General features: G+C 36.2%; 1 protein-coding gene across 3 annotated transcripts in view; it reads left to right on the top strand.

The window, feature by feature from the left end:
- The window catches only part of DPH5 (diphthamide biosynthesis 5), a 39037-nt gene that overhangs the window by 12519 nt on the left and 7871 nt on the right, over positions 1–18647 (top strand). For all 3 annotated transcript variants that reach the window (XR_012509153.1, XM_010950456.3, XM_045513265.2), the window contains exons 5-7: positions 10922–11042; positions 16303–16342; positions 17753–17856. Coding sequence is in view for 2 of the 3 variants with exons in the window: in XM_010950456.3 (XP_010948758.1) it covers positions 10922–11042; positions 16303–16342; positions 17753–17856 (265 nt within the window). In the remaining variant the exon portion in view is untranslated. The remainder of the gene's footprint in view (positions 1–10921; positions 11043–16302; positions 16343–17752; positions 17857–18647) is intronic.

Raw genomic sequence — 18647 nt, 5'->3', positions numbered from 1 at the left:
TTTTTAAAAATGGTATTTAGCAAAAAATTTTTCCTATAAATTCCTATAGATTTTATTATATTTCATGAATTATAAGATACTGTTTTATATAGTACTGTGTATTAAGTTTTTAATACAGATTTTTACAGTAATTTTCCTTTAGCTCAGATTGCAACCCCCACTGAAATTTAGCTAGAGAAAGGTTTTAATCTTCTGTCCAACTTGTACATACACAAAAGGGAATATAACCCAATTAAACTGGTTAAGTATTCCTAAAACCTTTTTACATTATTCCAAGTGACTTCCTCTGCATTGCTGAGGCCCATGTTTTTCCACTCAGTGTTGTTTTCTGTGCCATCAAGAGCACCATGATACAGCATTTCTTAAAATGATCCATAAAAGAGCTAAAAGCCATTATAGGCTTTTAAGCCAGCTGTGCAATTGTTGATGTGTAAAGTTAGTTGTTTTTAACCTAAAAATCTTGGTTCTGAGGAGTTAAAACAAAGTTCCATAACTGTGTTCAATGTTTTCCTCCAAGCTGCTGGCATTCATTTTCAAAGTTTGATATTTGTGTTCTGATGATCCACATATATACTCCATGACAGTTATGACTGCTTATGGCCAACAGTAATTTTAAGACTTCATTGATTGTTAAGACACGTTCCTATTTCAGATATAATAGGAAAAAATTTGCATCTTAGAATCTATGAAATAATGTATTTCCCAGTATACCTTCCTGGAATGCATTATTTAAAGTAGCTGTTTATAGCAAGAAGCTACGTTAGCATTGGTACCTAATGTTATGTCGGTAGCTTTAGAGGGACCTATGTTTTCTGTACCACCTAGGAAGACTTTCTCACTTTAATTGACTGATCGAGGCCAATCATCTCAGAAATATGCCTTTGGTTCTGAGAACCAGAGAAAAAGTATAAATGATTCACCTTTCAGTATTCATTACTTGTTCTTAGTTACAGCTATGTTTAAATTGGCAAAGAATTTTGCTGTCTATTTTGTCTTCTAATAAAATGCATACTTTAAAAAAATCTTGCCAATTCAAGTCTTTTTTACACAAAATTTTTTCTGAACATTTCTGTGTTGGAATAAATTGAATTCTTGACTCTCATATTCTTGATTGATTCTCAGTCCAATAGTCTTTCCTCTAGACAATGCTACCATTTAAGAATGATTTCCAGGGGGAGGATATAGCTCAAGTGGTAGAGTGCATGCTTAGCATGCATGAGGTCCTGGGTTCAATCCCCAGTGCCTCCTCCAAAAATAAATAAATAAATCTAATTACCTCCTCCCCCCAAAAAGTAAATTAAAAAAAATTTAAAAAAAATGATTTCCAGAAGAAAGGAAAAAAGAGAGGAATAAATTACCATGTGATAGGCAACAATGTGTAAACTTGAAAGCTGATGGGCTGATTTTTTTCATATTGGTTTTATTTTTATTTCTAGTGAAGACAGCCCCTTTCTGTCATACTTTACTCTAAATTATCTTATGATAATTATTATTGAAAGTTTTTTACTTCTCTTTAAGCATAACGTTTTTAAAAGATCTTTGTCTTTATTATGTAAATGTAAATCTGTTATCTGGATTGGCTAAAGCTAGGCTGTGGTGACCCTGTGATCCTCTGCACTGATAGAGAGGTACAGCGTTACTGTTCACGTGTTTAAAATGGGTGAAGGTACTATGAGAAGTGACAGACTCCATGCGTATAAGCCCCTAAGATCAAATCATATCCACATTTACATATATTATTTTTTTAATTTAGCTTTCTCTTAGTTTTATATGGGATTTCTCCAAGCGGGCACAAAGTAACTGTTTCCACATCTTGGTTCTCTTCTCTAATCTGGATATGAAAAGACTTACTACTTGCATGAAAATCAGGAAGTGCCTTTTTATTTTCTGTCATTTATTGATGAAATCTCTGTGTAAGTATAATTCTTATACCACTCAAGTTACTCATATCCCAAGAGGAGAAGGTAATTATTGATTTTCTAAGATAAAAAGCATTAAAAATAATTATATGCTTGGCACACTTAAATTTTAAAATAAACTTGTGGGTATCCTGCATAATGTAAAAATTTTGGTGAAGTCTCCTTCCTTGTAATAGCTGACCTTTTTCTCTTTACTATTTGGCTGACATTTATGGAAAAAAACAGTAACCAATACCAGTGGTTCTCAGACTTTAGTATTATCAGAATCAACTAGAGGGATTATTAAAAAGTTTGCTGGGCCTTCCCCTCAGGTTTTCTGATATGGTAGATCTGGATTAGGGGTCTGAGAATTTGCATTTCTAGCAAATTCCCAGGTGATGCTCAAGCTGCTGGTACAAGCACTACACTTTGAGAACCATCAACCTAGACAGATAAAAATTTTTTCAGAAAGTTAGAGTTATGCTTTCTTTTATACATTCTTTTAGCATAGCAAAATTGAAAAAGTAGATTTTAGTTCCCGGAAATATGCTTGCTAATTCTAGAATGGTAACAGGTTACCTTGCTATGCTCTCTTGCTCAATTTTTAAAAAGGGAAGTGGGCACCACTTACGAAAGATATTCGGTCATCTCATCTCCCATGAGTTTAAAAACAGCCATGGAGTTATTAAACAGAAGTGCTACTCCGGGTATGATGACAGACCTGAACAGTATATGCTTTCTTCCTAACCTAAAAGCGGGTACAAATTTTTTAAACTATCAATTTATCAGCCTCTTTTGAACTCTCTTTTTGTTTTTTTGGTTTCTAAATCAGCATAGAGAGTTTAGAATCAACCACTGAGTATTTTTTTTACCTTTGTAGTTTATTAGCCAACAGAAGACTCTTGATTATCAGTATTAATGAAGGTAAGTAGTTGCTTAGATTAACACTTCTACACACACACACAAACACACACACACGGCATTTTATTGCAGGCATTCTATAAAATATAATTCCTTACCACAAACTCCATTTTCCTAATGAATTTTTTTGTTTTTTTTGTTAAATGGAAAGTATATTAGAGGCTCCCAAGTTAGACGTCATTAAGTGGAATAATGATCCATTTATTCAACAAATAGTGTTTGCCTTCTTATTGTTTGCCTAGTAAGTGTCTTTGGAAACAGTGATAAACCTGACCAAGAAGGTGTCTGCTCTCAAACAATTCTAGTAGGAAAGAGAGGCAATAACAAATAAAAAAATAAATGTCAGATAGTGGTAACTCTATTCAAGTAGACGGATAGGTTAGACCGTGACTAGGTCAGTGCTACAGTTGGCTGGTCAGGGTAGGTCTCTCAGGGCAGTAATACTTAAGATTAAATATGAATCAAGGAACAACCATGTCCCAAGCAGAGTTCGTACAGAGGCCCTAGGGTGGAAATGAGCTTGGCTTGTGAAGGGAACCAAAGGAAGGCTGGCTGGAGAGTAGCAGGCAAGGGGAAGAGTGATCTGAGGCTGGATATGTAGGTAACATTGGATCACTAGGTTGTCTAATTCAACATCAGGAGTTTGGATTTTATTCTAAGTCATATACACTACGTGCCTTCAGAGGGGTTTAAGCAATGCAAATGCTTGATCTTATAAGTGTTTTTAAAAAATATCTCTGGCTAGTATATGGAGATTGAATTGCTGCCGGGCAAGACTGGAAGTGAGGAAATCAATTAGTAGGCTTATTGCAGTCCTTTAGAGGAGAGATGATGGAGGCCTGGACTGCATGGAGAGGGTGAGGTATGATAGAAGGTCAAAATGAGTGGAGGTGTAGGAGCAGTGTCTGTGAAGAGAACTGAGGTTTAGGCAGATGTAGAGAGCCACCTCTGCCTTACTGATAATCCTTGGAAAGGAAATGGACTCTGTATGCTAATGGATCCTTTCCTACCATCTCCACTGTCATAGTTCTTATGGTTCGTATCCCCATAGACTTGTCCATGGGGCTGGACCCATCTAGCACTATTGGCCCGGTGTTTTCTCAGTTTGATTGGTTGTGTTGTCATTTCTAGAAAAGTTACCTCCTGTCCTAAGAACCCTGTGCCGGTCTTGCTTTGCTTTCGAGGACCATTATCAATGTTGAAGAGTAGGGTTTGGGATTGGGTTTCTCTTACTCCCGGATTCTTGAAGGCCTGGATACTTACCTGAGGTCTCCTTTTATCTTACGAAGAATTAGTAGTCATGGCATAGATATTACGTATATGTATGTTAAATGAAAGAAGTGAGACACAAAAAAACACATATCTTATGATTCCATTTACATGAAGTGTCCAGGAAAAGCAAATCTATAGAGATGGAAAGCAATTAGTGGTTGGCTGGGGCTGGGGATGAAAACAGGAATTAACTGTTAATGGATGTAAGGGATCCGATCGGAGTGATAAAAATTTTCTTAAACTTGATATAGTGATGGTTGCACCTAACTTGGTGCAATTCACTAAAATCATTGCAGGTATAGTTCAAATGGGTGAATATTATGATATATAAATTATACCTCAATAAAATGGTTTAAAAAAGGAATTACAGGAAGTATGCTAGATGGAAAAGAAGACAAAAGATATTCCCAGCAGAGAGAAATGTACAGTTAAAAATAGAGTCGTGGAAGTGCTTGGAGAATCTGCAAGGTATTACAGAAACACGTAAATGAATACATACATACATAGCACAGAAACGTTGGCAATCTAGAGATTAGTTAACACAAGACTGAAATATGTCACATAAAAAACTGCCTACATATTGGGGGAAGAATTAGTAACAGAAAAACAATGGATATAATGGAAAAGGTTTAGAGTTTAACTGCAAATTGAAAGGTCTTGTTTTTACTTTTTGCTCAGGCTATAATGGAGTCATCTAACTTTTCTGGATCTCTTAAGTTTCTTAACCACAAGGGGATGAGGTGCAAACAGAGAGGAATGTTGGACAAGATCAGTGGTTTTCAAAGTGCACCACGATTTATGAAGCTGCTTTAGGGTTCTGCTGATAATAAAGTAATTGACACCAAAACACGAAGAGAAAATCCCTGAAGAGCCCTGCCATTATCTTTAACATCAGTGATGGTCTATTTAAGAATGCATTTGGAAAAAAAGATTTGGCACAAAAAAATATGAAACATGCTAACCTAGATAAGTTCTAATATCCTGTAGATTTGGAAGCTAAAAAGCCGGCCTATTTTCCAACTTTAGGCAAAGGTTACCTTGACCAAAATATATTAGATTCTCAAATTTTCACTGAGTTAATTTTAAGATTTTTTTCAAAATTAAAATATTGGTTATAAATGTATATACTTTAAAATCATGTTATTTGAAATTCTTAAGTAACAGATATTTCTAACACTTAAATTATTTCTATTTTGAGGATTTTTCTAATCAAGAAAAATCCATTTATTTGTCTGGAGTCAGGCAAGGTGCTTGTATTTAGACATTCCTGATAATGAAAAATCAGGGATTTTTCTTAATACACAAAAGACAAGAGGAACAAAGTCCTTTTCTTGAAATCTTCAAGTTAAACATTTAGCAGCTTAATCATGCAGAATCAAAACTGCTTTTATATATCATTGTTTCTGCTTTTGAAGAGCCATTTAAAAAATAACTTCTGTTTCTTGATGATAAATGAAATTAAGAAATTAGGAAAATACAGTAGGTATAAAAAAGAAGATGAAAGCGTCCATAGCCCCACCACCTAAGGTGACCTAGTTACCTTTTGGTGTATTTTCTCAGTCTTTTTACTTAGCACTTACTATGTGTACATTCTCCTGAATCTGACAGACTAAATAAAAGAAGAATTACAGATCCTAAAATACTTTGTGTGGTATTTATCATGTATTGTTAGTCATTTGTGTATTAAAATGTATTAATTCTTTTGTAAAAGTTTGGTGACTAAAATGGTTTTGAGACAGTTTAAAAGAAAGATAAATGAGGTAGTTGGATGAAACCAGGTAATGATTTCTGCTTAAAAACTGCATTATCGGTTGTAGCTGACTTCAGGGAAGAGGTTGTATAACTTTCTCAACATTATGGAATGCTTCCACTTTCTCTGGCTGTTGTGTAAGTAACCTTGTTTATTGCCATATGTTCCTGCATTTATATAATACATTTTTACTTCGGAAAAAATACATACTGCTTTCAAAGAGTAACAACTCATTTCCTTCCTTTTTATCGTAACACAACACCCAGTGTGTTAATTAGCATTTTTGTCCTTGTAGTAGTTCTTTTTCTTCTTTTAAGGTTTTTGGGGTGAGGGGAAGGTAGTAATTTGATTGATCGATTGATTGATTGATTTTACGGAGGTACTGGGGACTGAACCCAGAACCTTGTGCATGCTAAGCATGCACTCTGCCACTGAGCTATACCCTCCCCATTGCCATAGTAATTCTCACTATTAGTTTTCAGAAGCATTAAATTGATTTCATTGTTGTCCAGGGACTATTGTAAAAATGATAAAACCTAACTAGTACAAAGCACTTAAACTGGTTCTGATAATATCAGAACTCCGTGTTGCTGTGTAAGCTTAGAAGAACTCATCTAATAAGTTCTCTATTCTTTTAGTCACTTTGGAATTATTTTTGACCACCTGTTAAATCATGGGCATACTAAATTTTTTTTCCTTCCTTTCCATTTCCTTTTTTTATCACTATTTTAATAATCACCTTGCCAGTATTCTCTTATACTTCATAGTTTTCTGCTTAAATTGTAAATCTGATTGTACCATTCTTCTACTCAAACAATCCTGGTAAACCTCCATCCTATAAGTGCTTACCATATTGTAAAATCTTTGATTTGCTCATCTTCACATCTTCCTAGTACTTTATTGTAGTGCCGTGCGTATAATCAATGTGCAACAAGTATTTCCTGAGTTGAATTGCTGATTTATTTATTTATCTCCCCCCACCCCCTACCACCACCCTAAGTTGGATCTTGTCTTTGGAAGTGTATGCTTTAAATTGTAATTTTTTCACTTAATTCATATGTGGGTTCTCATTTGTGTGTGAAAATATAAATCTTGTAGCTCTTTTGTCAACATAGTCATTCAGCTTTATCTGTGTACCTAGTGTGTGGCCATGTGTCTAATCTTTCTTACTGTCAGCAGAAATCAGTATATCAACATTCATAAGCAAAATGCATGTGAGGATTAAAAACAACAACTCCAAAACCAGGATTCTCTATCGAAGAGAAAACTAGTAACTCTTGATTGTATGGCTTTGTGGTACATTTTTTGACAGCTCTGCTGGGTCAGCTTTCTTTTACCGCACAGACATAACTGACCAGATTTAGGATAGACATATATAAAAGATACATGTGAGGTTTAGTAGAGTTCTTAGTAAGTTAAATTTTCTGATTTTTTCATATGCAGAAAATATATTTTTAACTTAAAACAACAAAATATTTTTATTTGAATATAAAGTACCAAAAGTATTAAAGCCTAATAATAAAATGCAATTTACAAAGACCTCAATGCTTCCAAAAGAAAGGGAATGTTGGCAGAGAGATGAGTTAAAAGACCGAGGCAAGTTAAAAGTCACTCAGGCAAGTGGTATTGAGAGCTCAAACTAAGGTAGAGGGAAAAGAAATTAGTAGTTTCCAGATAAATTATTGAGCTAGAATTGACAGGAATTGGTATCTGGTAAGATGTCAGGAATTAGAGATACTTGTTAGAGGCAAGTCAGGCAGTACCTATTTCGGGATAGTTGCTTAATGCTATTCTCAGTATTGCCCAAGATTTCCCATCCCTGTTACTTTGTTCATACCATCTGGTTCTTCTGCCTTGTTCAACATCCCCAGTCTAAATCTTACTCATCCTTTAAGGTGCAGCATATATCCTGTCTATTCAGAAGTTACCCTTCAGGCGCTCTCTAAGTGGGGGAAAGGCTGCACTCTTATACTACTTTCAATCTACATCTAATTTTTTATAATTATTATTTACTATCTAATACTTGTCTTTCTTGTGCATCTCTTCACTCTAGTGCCTTACATATAATTAAATAGATCGTTTTGAATTGAGTTTTTGTTTGTTTTCATTGATAAAAACGTGACCTAATATCAAGTTAGATAAACTACTTTTTCTAAAAACTTACTCCAGGTTAAAACAAAAAAAGGGCTGTGTTTACCTACTATTCTTGAAAACAGCTCTTTTTGTAATTTTTAAATACAGATTTGCGTCAGTAATGGTTTGGGGGAAAGCGATCATAGCACAAAGGCTCACACTTGTAAGTAAGACGGTAGGTACTTAGGCTTCTGCAACCTCAGTTCTCATCACAGTAGGATTTTGTTCCAGTTTCCTTTTATAGTTTACTGGTAGGTCCTTGAATTGTGAAACACAAAGGAACTGGTCCTTCTGTTCTTTGAGGTACTAACATCTAAATGGTGAAACCGTTTGCATAATGTTCCAGAATTCATTGAAGAAGTCTGCACCACAGCAGTGGAAATGGTTGCAGTCTATAAATCAGGGTCCTAGAAAGCAGTGCTTATGTGAGGTTTTCTTTAATCCCCCAAATGAGACAATTCAACGACGATTTTACACAAAGTGTTTCAGCCAGTGTTTATATGTGACTAGCATCTCAATTCTCTTTTAAATGATCCAGCCCCTTCTTTCTGAATGAATTGACCTCCATGACTATACTTCCATGAGTCTTAAAATATTGAAGACCTAGTCAAAGTATTTACATATAGCTACATACAATTTTCTTTAACTTTAATGGTTTTCCCTTAAAGTTTTTTTTTAATAGAGTAATAATAGTATTTCAAAATCTGATCAGAGATGCCAAAAATCCTTTGAGAATGTAAACAGTTGAATTTGTCAGAATTAAATCATAAGCATAGTTTGAAATATTTGGTAACATTTTTGAGTTCACTCCAGTAAGAAAGCAGTTGGATTATAGCACAACACAGCATTTTAGAACATTTTCATACCATCACTACACACGTTCTCATTTTATGTCATCAAATCCCTAACATTTATTGAGTCTTTTCGATGGCACTAGGCACTTTACATACAGTGCCATCTAATCCTTAACAAAACACATTATTAGGGTTATAGTTATTATACCCATTTTTCAGGGGAGTTCCTCCTGAAAGTCACCCATCTAGTAACCATGAGCTCTGACTCCAGAGCTTTTTCACCTGCTGCGTAAGGTGTAAGGTAGACTGCTTACTTTGTGAGGACCCTCGCTCCGCTTTGCTTCTCACTTTATACCTGTGCAGATCATAAAGCCTGTTGTGTAGTGGATGATCTATAATAAATATTTGTTAAATAAATCTGCCTCTCTTGGGATAGTAGCAGTAACGGAAGCCCCCAGCAGAGCTAGGCTCATTCCTCGTAGCTTGGGTGAATGTATTCCAGGAGTCTCACATTGGAACCCTAAATACATTTTTTACAGAGAAACCATGCTAGTTGTGGTTTGAAGGTTTATGACTGAATTCTTAAGAGTTACATGGGTCTTTGTACACTAACCTGGGAATTCGACTGCCACTAGATGGCATGACTTCTGTGGGGAAATACCTTTTTAGACAATTTTCAAGTGGACTTTGGGAATAAAGCCCACTGGTAGGTAGGTTGGAGGTTGTGGCCATTTGAGGAATGTGATGAATCTTCCCTTGGAAACACAGATCACCGTCATGAGTACCAGTGATCGTTTTTAGGACCTCAGTACATAAAAATCGAGAAAAGTTGAGCTTCTCTAGGGATGGAGGGATGGAGGACCCTGAACACCCCAGCTTCTCTGTTTCCTCCCCGTTTGCCTCCTTCTTACCCCTGGCAGCAGCTTGTGAAAACTGAGAAGCCTGAGGACGATAAATCCTTTCTCCAGACCAGTTTCTTTTGCAAATGAAGAACTTTAGGCTTGAAAAGTTAGGTGATTTCCCGAAGTCACACAGCTATTTCAATTACGCAGTTAATCTGTGGCAGAGGACTAGATGAGATGTCTAGCATCTGGTGCTTTCCAGCTCTAATAAAAATTCTTTTAAGCACTGTTTAAATTGAATAATTAAATCTTTGCATAACAACTTAAGTGTTATGTTTTACCATATATTGTCTTTGAAAATAATATATTTTGTACAGTGCCTAGATAAAAACTAAAAATAGCATATCATTCACTATTTGAATAACTTTTTACATGTTAGTGATGCACACAGCCCTACAGGTAGGAAGGACACTATGTTGTCGCTGTTCATATTTTAGAGATTAAGACTTAGAAAGAGTAACATCACACAGCTAACAAGTTGCAGAACCAACATTCAAAACTAAATTTCCTCAGTATAAGATTTGGAGCTGGACTCACAGTAGTGAGATGTGCATTCAGTCTGGAAGCAAGCTGAAAGCAAGCAAGCTTCTTGGTTGTGTAATAGTCAAGTGAGGCGGGCAGGACACTTGAGGGGAAAGGAGGAAGTTTAGGAAAGGGCCCTTATTGGACTCTATAGTGAGGGAACAAATAGTGGGTAAAGTAAGGGGGTAGGTTTTGCAGCATGGCTGCAGTGAGTACAGTGTGTGAATTTTACTGAGATGGCGTGTGGAAAGGAGCGCTTCCTCAGACCTCGGTCTGAGTGTCTTTTTAATTACTAACTGTATGACCTTAGGTAAGTCAGTTGATCTTTCTGAGCTCTGGTGGTCTCTCATGTGTTAAGTGAGGATAATATTAACCTTGTGAACCTGGTTCTGACTGCTCAAAAGTCTTTCTCTCCTCCCCCCCATCCCCTTTGGCTTCCTTCTAGGTTCTTTGTATTTCAGTCTTTTTAGCAGCAACTTAGCTAAATCATGAACTAGCTACATACGTTCCTATACTGAATGGAGAAATACTAGAAGCGTCCCACTGAAAGGGCATCAGAATGACACCAGCTGCTGTGGATCAGAAAGAAATTTTATTACCGTTTTTTTGTGACAGATTTGATCCAGGGTCCCTCTCAAGTTCGGTTCTCATTTTTTATTTTGGTTGTTATCTGTGAAATAGTAGTTGGTGAATTGTTCCATCATTAATCAATGTTTTTATTTTTTCCAGTTGTATAATTTTGGAGAGACAGTGTCTATTGTTTTTTGGACGGATACTTGGCGACCAGAAAGCTTCTTTGACAAAGTGAAGAAGAACAGACAGAGCGGCTTGCACACATTGTGCTTACTGGGTAAGGGCTCTGGGGTTTCCTTAGGGTCCCAGTGTGGAGTTGTCACATTGTTCTCATTTTGATTTTGTGTTAAGTTGAAACTGTTCTGTGGATAACTAGCTAGAGATAAGAAAGGATACAGTCTAGCTGCTCTGTACATCCCATGCTCTTTCCCGTACTCCTGGGGAGACATGAATTTCCTGCTCCAGCTACCATGTGGCTATTCCTACATACGTGCCGCTGCCCACTTTTGCCCTAGTAGATCCTCCCCAGCATCCCATCGCTCACCCATTTATTTGTCCATCAAGACTCTGTCCTTGTCAACTTAACTGCAATTCAACAGACTTGCACTGAGCATTCATTCTTACCAAGCGCCATCCTGGGTCTCCCTTGAGATGTTCTTTGAGTACTGCAGTACTGATGCTGGCAGAATCACAGAACTACAGATCTGGAAGTGACTCTGGAGATTTTCTAATTAAAGCTTGTTTTCCAGATGAGATTGAGGCCCAGAGATAGTGAATCATTTTCCCACTGTCACCCAGCTTATTGGTTGCAGAATTGGGAGAATCCAAATAGCCTGTTATTCTTAGCTCTTCTCACTGTATCATGCTGCCAAATCCTGTTCCCCACCTAGTGTGGAAAGAGCTGGGATCGCTGTCTTTGTACACAAAGGTGATGGTACTGACAGGGCTTCAGAAGGAGTGGGTGGTATTTGCCTGAGAGGCACTGGCATTGTCTTGATTCACATTCACTATCAGTTCCTGTGCTACAGTCTATGGTGTACAAATACTGTTAACCAAAGTTTCAATCTGGGGATTGGTAAACAGAAAAGAGCTATCTGGCATCTTGGACAACTTGGAAATGACACTTGGAATCAGAAGACAAAGTCTGAGTGCTGCTGCCTACCAGCTAGAGAGCACTGTGAGCAGTCCTCACCTTTGCCTTTGTTTTTATCAAATAGGAGTCATCTTTCCTTGCCTCATGGAAGTGCTCAGAGAAGTACTTCCTATACTGTTTGTGGTGAAGGAGCCAGTGTTGTTCTTTTATACACACACACACACACACATATAAATATATATACATACATGCATACATGTATATTTTAAAATTTCTGATCTTTTATGTCAGAGTCAAATTGTTGTAAGTGTTGATAAATATTCATTCTCACTCCTGAAGTTTCTTTATCATTTACTGGTGACAAAATGCTACATACTGGCATCAGGCCTTGGATCATACACTGAATTGCACTGTTTTGGTGATACTGTGTGTGAAGTTACCCAGCAGAATATCTGCCACATGGTACAGAATCAGAGCAAAGAATGAACCCATGGTTTTGGCCCTTATAGTAAGTACAGATATTCAGAACGTTAGAAAAGCATCCCGTTTGCCAAAAACATTCAGGTTATTTGTACAGTATAGCCAGTTCTTTATTATTCAGTGATATATAATTTGCATGTTATCAAAACCCCCATTAATATGTCTCTTTTAAAAGACTATAGGAAAGTTTTACTAATGATTAGCATTTCTTACAGGGTAGAAATTGGAAGTTATCTAGAGCAAGGGTTAGTACACAAGCACCCATGGATCAAATCCAGCCCACGGGCTGTTCTATAAGTAAAGCTTCATTGGAACACCGCCATGCTACTTCATTTATGTAGCATCTGTGGCTGCTTCCATGCTCCAGTGGCAGTGATAAGTAGTTACGACAGACACCTTGTGGCCCTCAAAACCTAAAATATTTGCTACCTGGCCCTTTACAGAAGTTTGCCAACTCCTGATCTAAAGTGAAATTTTCCCTCATCTCATGTGGTACAGCCTGTAACCCCCAGTGATTCTCTTTCCCATGATTTTGGGTTGTTTCTTTTCAGTCTTACCATCTATCTGAATTACTGTGTTAACTTGTTTTCTTCTCTGCTTCATAAGAGCAGGGACATTGTCTTGCTCATTCCCCTCTCCGTAATGTCTAGAAGTCTGGCACAGTGAAGCTGTTTAATAAGTATTTAATGAAAGTTAATTGGTTGAAGTTTATTTTTAGTTTTTTTCCCTCAGATTTGATCTTATTACCTGTTGGCACAGAAGATCTTTAACTCTTGCATCCAGAATACATTCCTTTTATTCCATTAACAGTGACACCTACTTAATTCCAGATCCAGATCAGGCCATGAATGCTTCTGTGACTTTTTTTGGCTTATGCCTGTACCCCACAATTAACTGGTAGGGTAATGTTTCCTTGTTTTAGTTTATTGTCCATGCAATTTAGTAATTCATAATTAATCAATTATCTTTATAGTTTTGTCTGTGGATTTTCCATGTGGAAAGATACAGGTCTTCCTTTTTTGTAGTTCTTACTGCAAGCACACAGTAACACACTTGTTAATTCATGTGGAATATGCCATTAGATATATCCATCATGTAGTCTTAAGCTTAGATCCAGTTTGGCCAGCAGTATGTAGAAAGTCAAAGTAGAATGATGTGAGAAGGGCGGCCATTAAGGGGACTTTTATTAAAGGCAGAGGGGAAGTATATGCCACTGGGGGATAGAAAATAGGCATTCATTGGAGCTCAGATACTTGTGTGTGTGTGTGTATTTGTGTGTGTGTTTTACAGCAGAACTGAGAGGTTTGAAAACAATGGGGAGAAAAGAATCTTAAGAGGCAAGCTACCTGATCACTTTTTCATGTCATAAAAAATGTGGGGAAAAGGGGGAAAAATAGGATTAATCTTTTGGAAGCTTTGGGAAGGAAGTTAGAAAATCAATTTACAGTTATTTACCAAATGTTTACTCTGTGCCCAATGTGGAATTAGGTTCTGTGGAATACTAAGGAAGTATTAGACACAGGTCCTGCCCTCAGGGTTTTGAAATCTAGCTGGAACTAACATGCCGTGTACATGAAAGTGTAGAAAACAATTGTGTTCTATTGTATGGAGAAGCAGGAAGGACAAACCAGAACGTTGGCTCCTGAACTCTGTCTAAGGGCTGCCTCTTTTCTTGGCTTTCCTGGGAAAAGACAAACAAGGTTAAACAATCTATCTTCCTTGCTCCACTAACAAAAACAGGAACAAGGTGTGAAGTATAAGATATCATGATTACAAATTCTCAAGCCATAGATCTCATCATTTGTATCACCTGGAATTCTCATTATTTAAATTAGTATGTATTTATTGAATGCCATCAGTGGGCCAAGCCCTATAGAGATTAGTTGGAATATGTCATGGTAAAAAAAAATCATATAGAATTTAAAATTTGCTTGGAAAGATAAGACTGATATGTATGATGTTAATTAGAGATGAATAAAATACAGCATTAATTGTATGGTTATTACAAAGAGCATTTGAGGGAAAGTCACTAAAGGCTTAGAGCTGGGACTTACCCTACTTAAGGGGTAGATAGTTTAAGATGGGCTGGTGGCTGGCTGGTCATAGAGCCGTGTGAACAAATTTATTTATGGAGTAGACATTTATGGAGTATCTGCTGGGTTTGCATTATGCTGGGTACTGAGATGACTAGGAGACGCTTACCTTCGAGCAAGTGGAAGTAGAAAGGAATAATTATGGACTGTGTGAAGACAAGTAAGTATTAAGATGAGTCTGGCTTGAGATTAAAAATTCACTGATGCAGTCTTATGTTTAATTAAAACGCATTTGCCTATAAAAGTTCTCCCTAACCCTCTTCATTTTTTTAAAATCAAATTCTGTAGAGCATATCATTAAAAGAGTAAAAATGAAAATATTAAATTAAAAACTTAACTATCACAAATAACATTTCAGAAGTTTAAGGTGAATGAACTAATACATGTATTGAATTTTTAAAAAATATTACAAGTATCAGGTAAAGGAAATCTATGCTGACTTATATACCGTTGATTATATTACTGGCCATATTTCAGTAACAGCTATGCATTTTTTCCTGTATGTGCCAGACAAGTGGAAATATTAAATAATTTATGATATTTCAAACCTGAAAAATTCACTACTGGTTCCAAGGACATTTAGAAATACATATAAGGGATTATCTCTGGAATATTTTCCAAGCAAACTCTTTAGTATCTTTTAGAAAAAAAACTTTTGTAATCACTTAGGAAAGCTGTAGAAGTCTATCAAAAAGACCCCTCAGTTACACTATATTTATTTTTGCAAAAACTTTGGCTGAACCATTTGTTTTCTGCATGTAGAGCAGGAAGCAGCTGTTGTGTACTGAGTTCCTGCGAGGATGTAGAGTGATTCTGCTTTTTTACCTTCTACCGAATTGTTTAGCTGAGCATCAGTGATTAAAAAGTGTAGAGAATCAAATCTTTGTGGCGGTTGCATTGTCAAGCTTTGTGAGAGCAGAGGCTCTGTGTGTCTTGGCCTCCCTGGTAGCCCCGTACCTGGCAGTCAGGGCTCGGAAAAGCCCTGTTACAAGTGTGAACATTTGGTATCAGAATGTCTGTCCATAAGTTATTACACATGTCTTACCATTCACAAGAAAGCAAAAGTCTTGTTTCAAAATGTAGTAAGAATTTTCTTCTATCTGTGTTACATGCACTGACGTTTATATGCTAGTGCCTGAAAAATAGGTAAGAATAGGAACATGACAAGACTTTTCAGTTGGGTCTGTGCCGTGACCAGCTAATGGAAATGAACACAAAGACTTTGATTAGCTGTTAGGTAGTGTACGCCAGTATTTATCTAACTCTTTCCTGTGTCTTCTTTTCCAAGAGGAAATTCGATCCTTTCAGGATGGTCTCAGGGCCAACCTCATGTTTGTTTTCGAACTAATGACCTTCACACAACCGCAAGCTTCCATTCTTCTCTATGTTTCCATTAAAAAAGTGACCAGAACCAGGGGGTAAACGGGGTGGGAAGAGATAAATTGGGAGTTGGAGATTTGCAGATACTACTATATATAAAATAGATAAACAACAAGTTTCTACTGTACAGCACAGGGAACTATATTCAATATCTCGTAGTAACCTATAATGAAAAAGACTATGAAAACAAATATATGAATGTATATGAATGACTGAAACATTATGCTGTGCACCAGAAATTGACACAACAGTATAAACTGACTCTACATCAATAAAAAAGAATGCAAATGAAATATGATAATTATTGAAGTTAAAAAAAGTGACCAGATACATGCCACCATGAGGGAAGACTGTCACAAACTCTCAAATTAGCGTTTTAGAGACTTGAGAAAAATGTTTACCAAAAATTCAGATGACTCAACTGAAGTTTATGTGTAGGATTTGGGGTAAAGTAGTTAATTAAAAGAGAACTATTTTTTTGCTTCCTACAGACATCAAAATAAAGGAGCAGTCTTTGGAAAATCTAATCAAGTAAGTTCTTATTCTGAGAATGCTTACATCTGTTTTAATTCCATGAACATAAATTCTACTTAAATGACGTAAGTTCTAAAGATTGTTGAAAACCAGCTTCCAGTAACAGTGCAAAATTAAAACACTTTCAGCCTTGTGAAATTGTAAGCAGTGTGGTAGAGTGGAAGTAGCAATGGCACCTAATCGGCACTCAATAAATATTTGTGGAATGAGTTAGTTGGGAGTCAGAAGACAGGCTTTGAGTCTTGAGTTGGCCTCTGGTATGTGCTCTTGGGCAAGTTACTTCCATTCCTGTGTATAATGGGAGTAATAATCCTTTTGTGCTTGTAGATCCAGTGTCCCATGCAGTAGCTGCTCCCCACATGTGACTAATGAGCACTTTAAATATGTATGGCTAATGTCACTGAGGAAGTGAATTTATAATTTAATTTTAATTAATTTAAAACTAATACTCAACTTAGTTATTAGAAAACATTGAAGTATATTTAGAGGTGCAATATGTAAATCTACTTTTACAACTATGAATTTTATGAAATATACAGATCAAGTATTTCCAATGAAAATTTAACATTTGAATTAAGATGTGCTAAAATATAAAATATAGTCCGGATTTCAAAGAATAAATACAAAAGCAATCTTTAATAATTTTTATAGGAATGGATGTTGAAATATAATATTCTGGATATATGAGGCCAAATAAATATGTTATTAAAATTAATTTTGGTTTTTTTGCCTGATGTGGTTACTATAGAACATTTTAAATTATGTTTATGGCTTGCATTATATTTCTCTTGGACAATGCTGACTTACAGAATTGTTTTGAAAGTCACTAAAATAATCTATATGAACTGTTTTGTAAACTACAAAAACAATGTTTTAATTTTGATCATTGGGCAAAAGTGGTGGGCTTTTGAGGCATATGGAAGTAAACGTATTTTACCCTCTAAGATTTTGAGGTATTTATCACTTTAGTGTACTTATTCTTAGAGGAAGATGTGAAAAGAAGAATTTGTAGTTAAACATGGTAATTAAAGTGAACACTATAGAACATGACTAAGCGAGGGTATAGAACAAATTGCCACTTATTTTGAATTATTTTTGCCTAAGATATCACTTTGAATAAAAGTAACTTTGATTTAACCATTTATCTTTTAAGTTGTTGGAATTTTATTTCTGCCAACAATTCAGTAAGAGGAGAGGGCATTTAAAGTAGGACAATGAAAAACACTTAAGAAACGTATAACCATCACTGTGTCTGTGCTTGAATGTATGCTTAAAACAGGTAACATGTGACAGCTTCAGACAGAATGTAGACAGTGGTGATTGAGTATATCTGGGGGCGTAATTGCATTAAAATGTATTACGTAATTTTATGGCTAAGAGCAGTGGCATCTAGTTTTACACTTACAGGGGAAGGAAGATCTATGACCCTCCTCGGTATATGAGTGTAAACCAAGCAGCCCAGCAACTTCTGGAGGTTGTTCAGAATCAGCGAATCCGTGGAGAAGATCCAGGTACTCAGGACCCTAAAAGGGCTCTCGTGTTCCCCTGCTGCTGCGCTGAGATGTGGGTGTGACAGAACATCTGTCACATGCACACACGCACACACACATGCACGCGCGCACACACACACACACTAATACCACTGAAGCAAGAGTCAGTGTGTTCACATTGTATTTTTTCTCATTTTTTTTTGGACTTCCTTAAATCTCATAGGCTGAAAGTTGTACTGAAAGAAAAATAATGGAGTTCTTCCTAATAAAATTAATATCATTCTAGAAAGTGAGGATTTTTAACAAATTAATTATAAATCAGATTTTATGTAAATATGTTAATATATAAATATTTTGGTAAAATACAGAACTTCATTTAGCCCAAACCCTTAGTGAGATCTGTCCAGCAGAAGTTTACCTATTCTGCTTTTTCTTGTTCTCAACACTGAGACCAGGTGTAGCTTTCTAGAGGATAAAGACAGGAGAATTGATCCTTACCTTCCTAATGTCTGGATACAGTGGATATGATATATAATAAAATGTTCATTATCAGTACTGTTTTATTGAAAGGTTCTTAAACGAATCTGTCATTAGGTTCTGTTATAAGGTACTGACTGGCTTTGAGCACCTATTCCTTGATAGAAAAGATACGTGAAGAGATTCTTGGATGACCATTGCTTACTTTTTTCTCAGTAGACCCTTTTAAAGTCATGAAACAAATGATCTGCAAGGACGCTCTATATCCATAACTTCGTACAGAGTTCCTTACAGGCTTGCTTGTCCTTGTAGACACCATTTGCCCATTTTGACCA

This window comes from Camelus bactrianus, chromosome 9 (genome assembly GCF_048773025.1).
Source record: "Camelus bactrianus isolate YW-2024 breed Bactrian camel chromosome 9, ASM4877302v1, whole genome shotgun sequence".
Classification (NCBI taxonomy): Eukaryota; Metazoa; Chordata; class Mammalia; order Artiodactyla; family Camelidae; genus Camelus; species Camelus bactrianus.
This window is presented reverse-complemented; position numbering and strand designations above follow the sequence as displayed.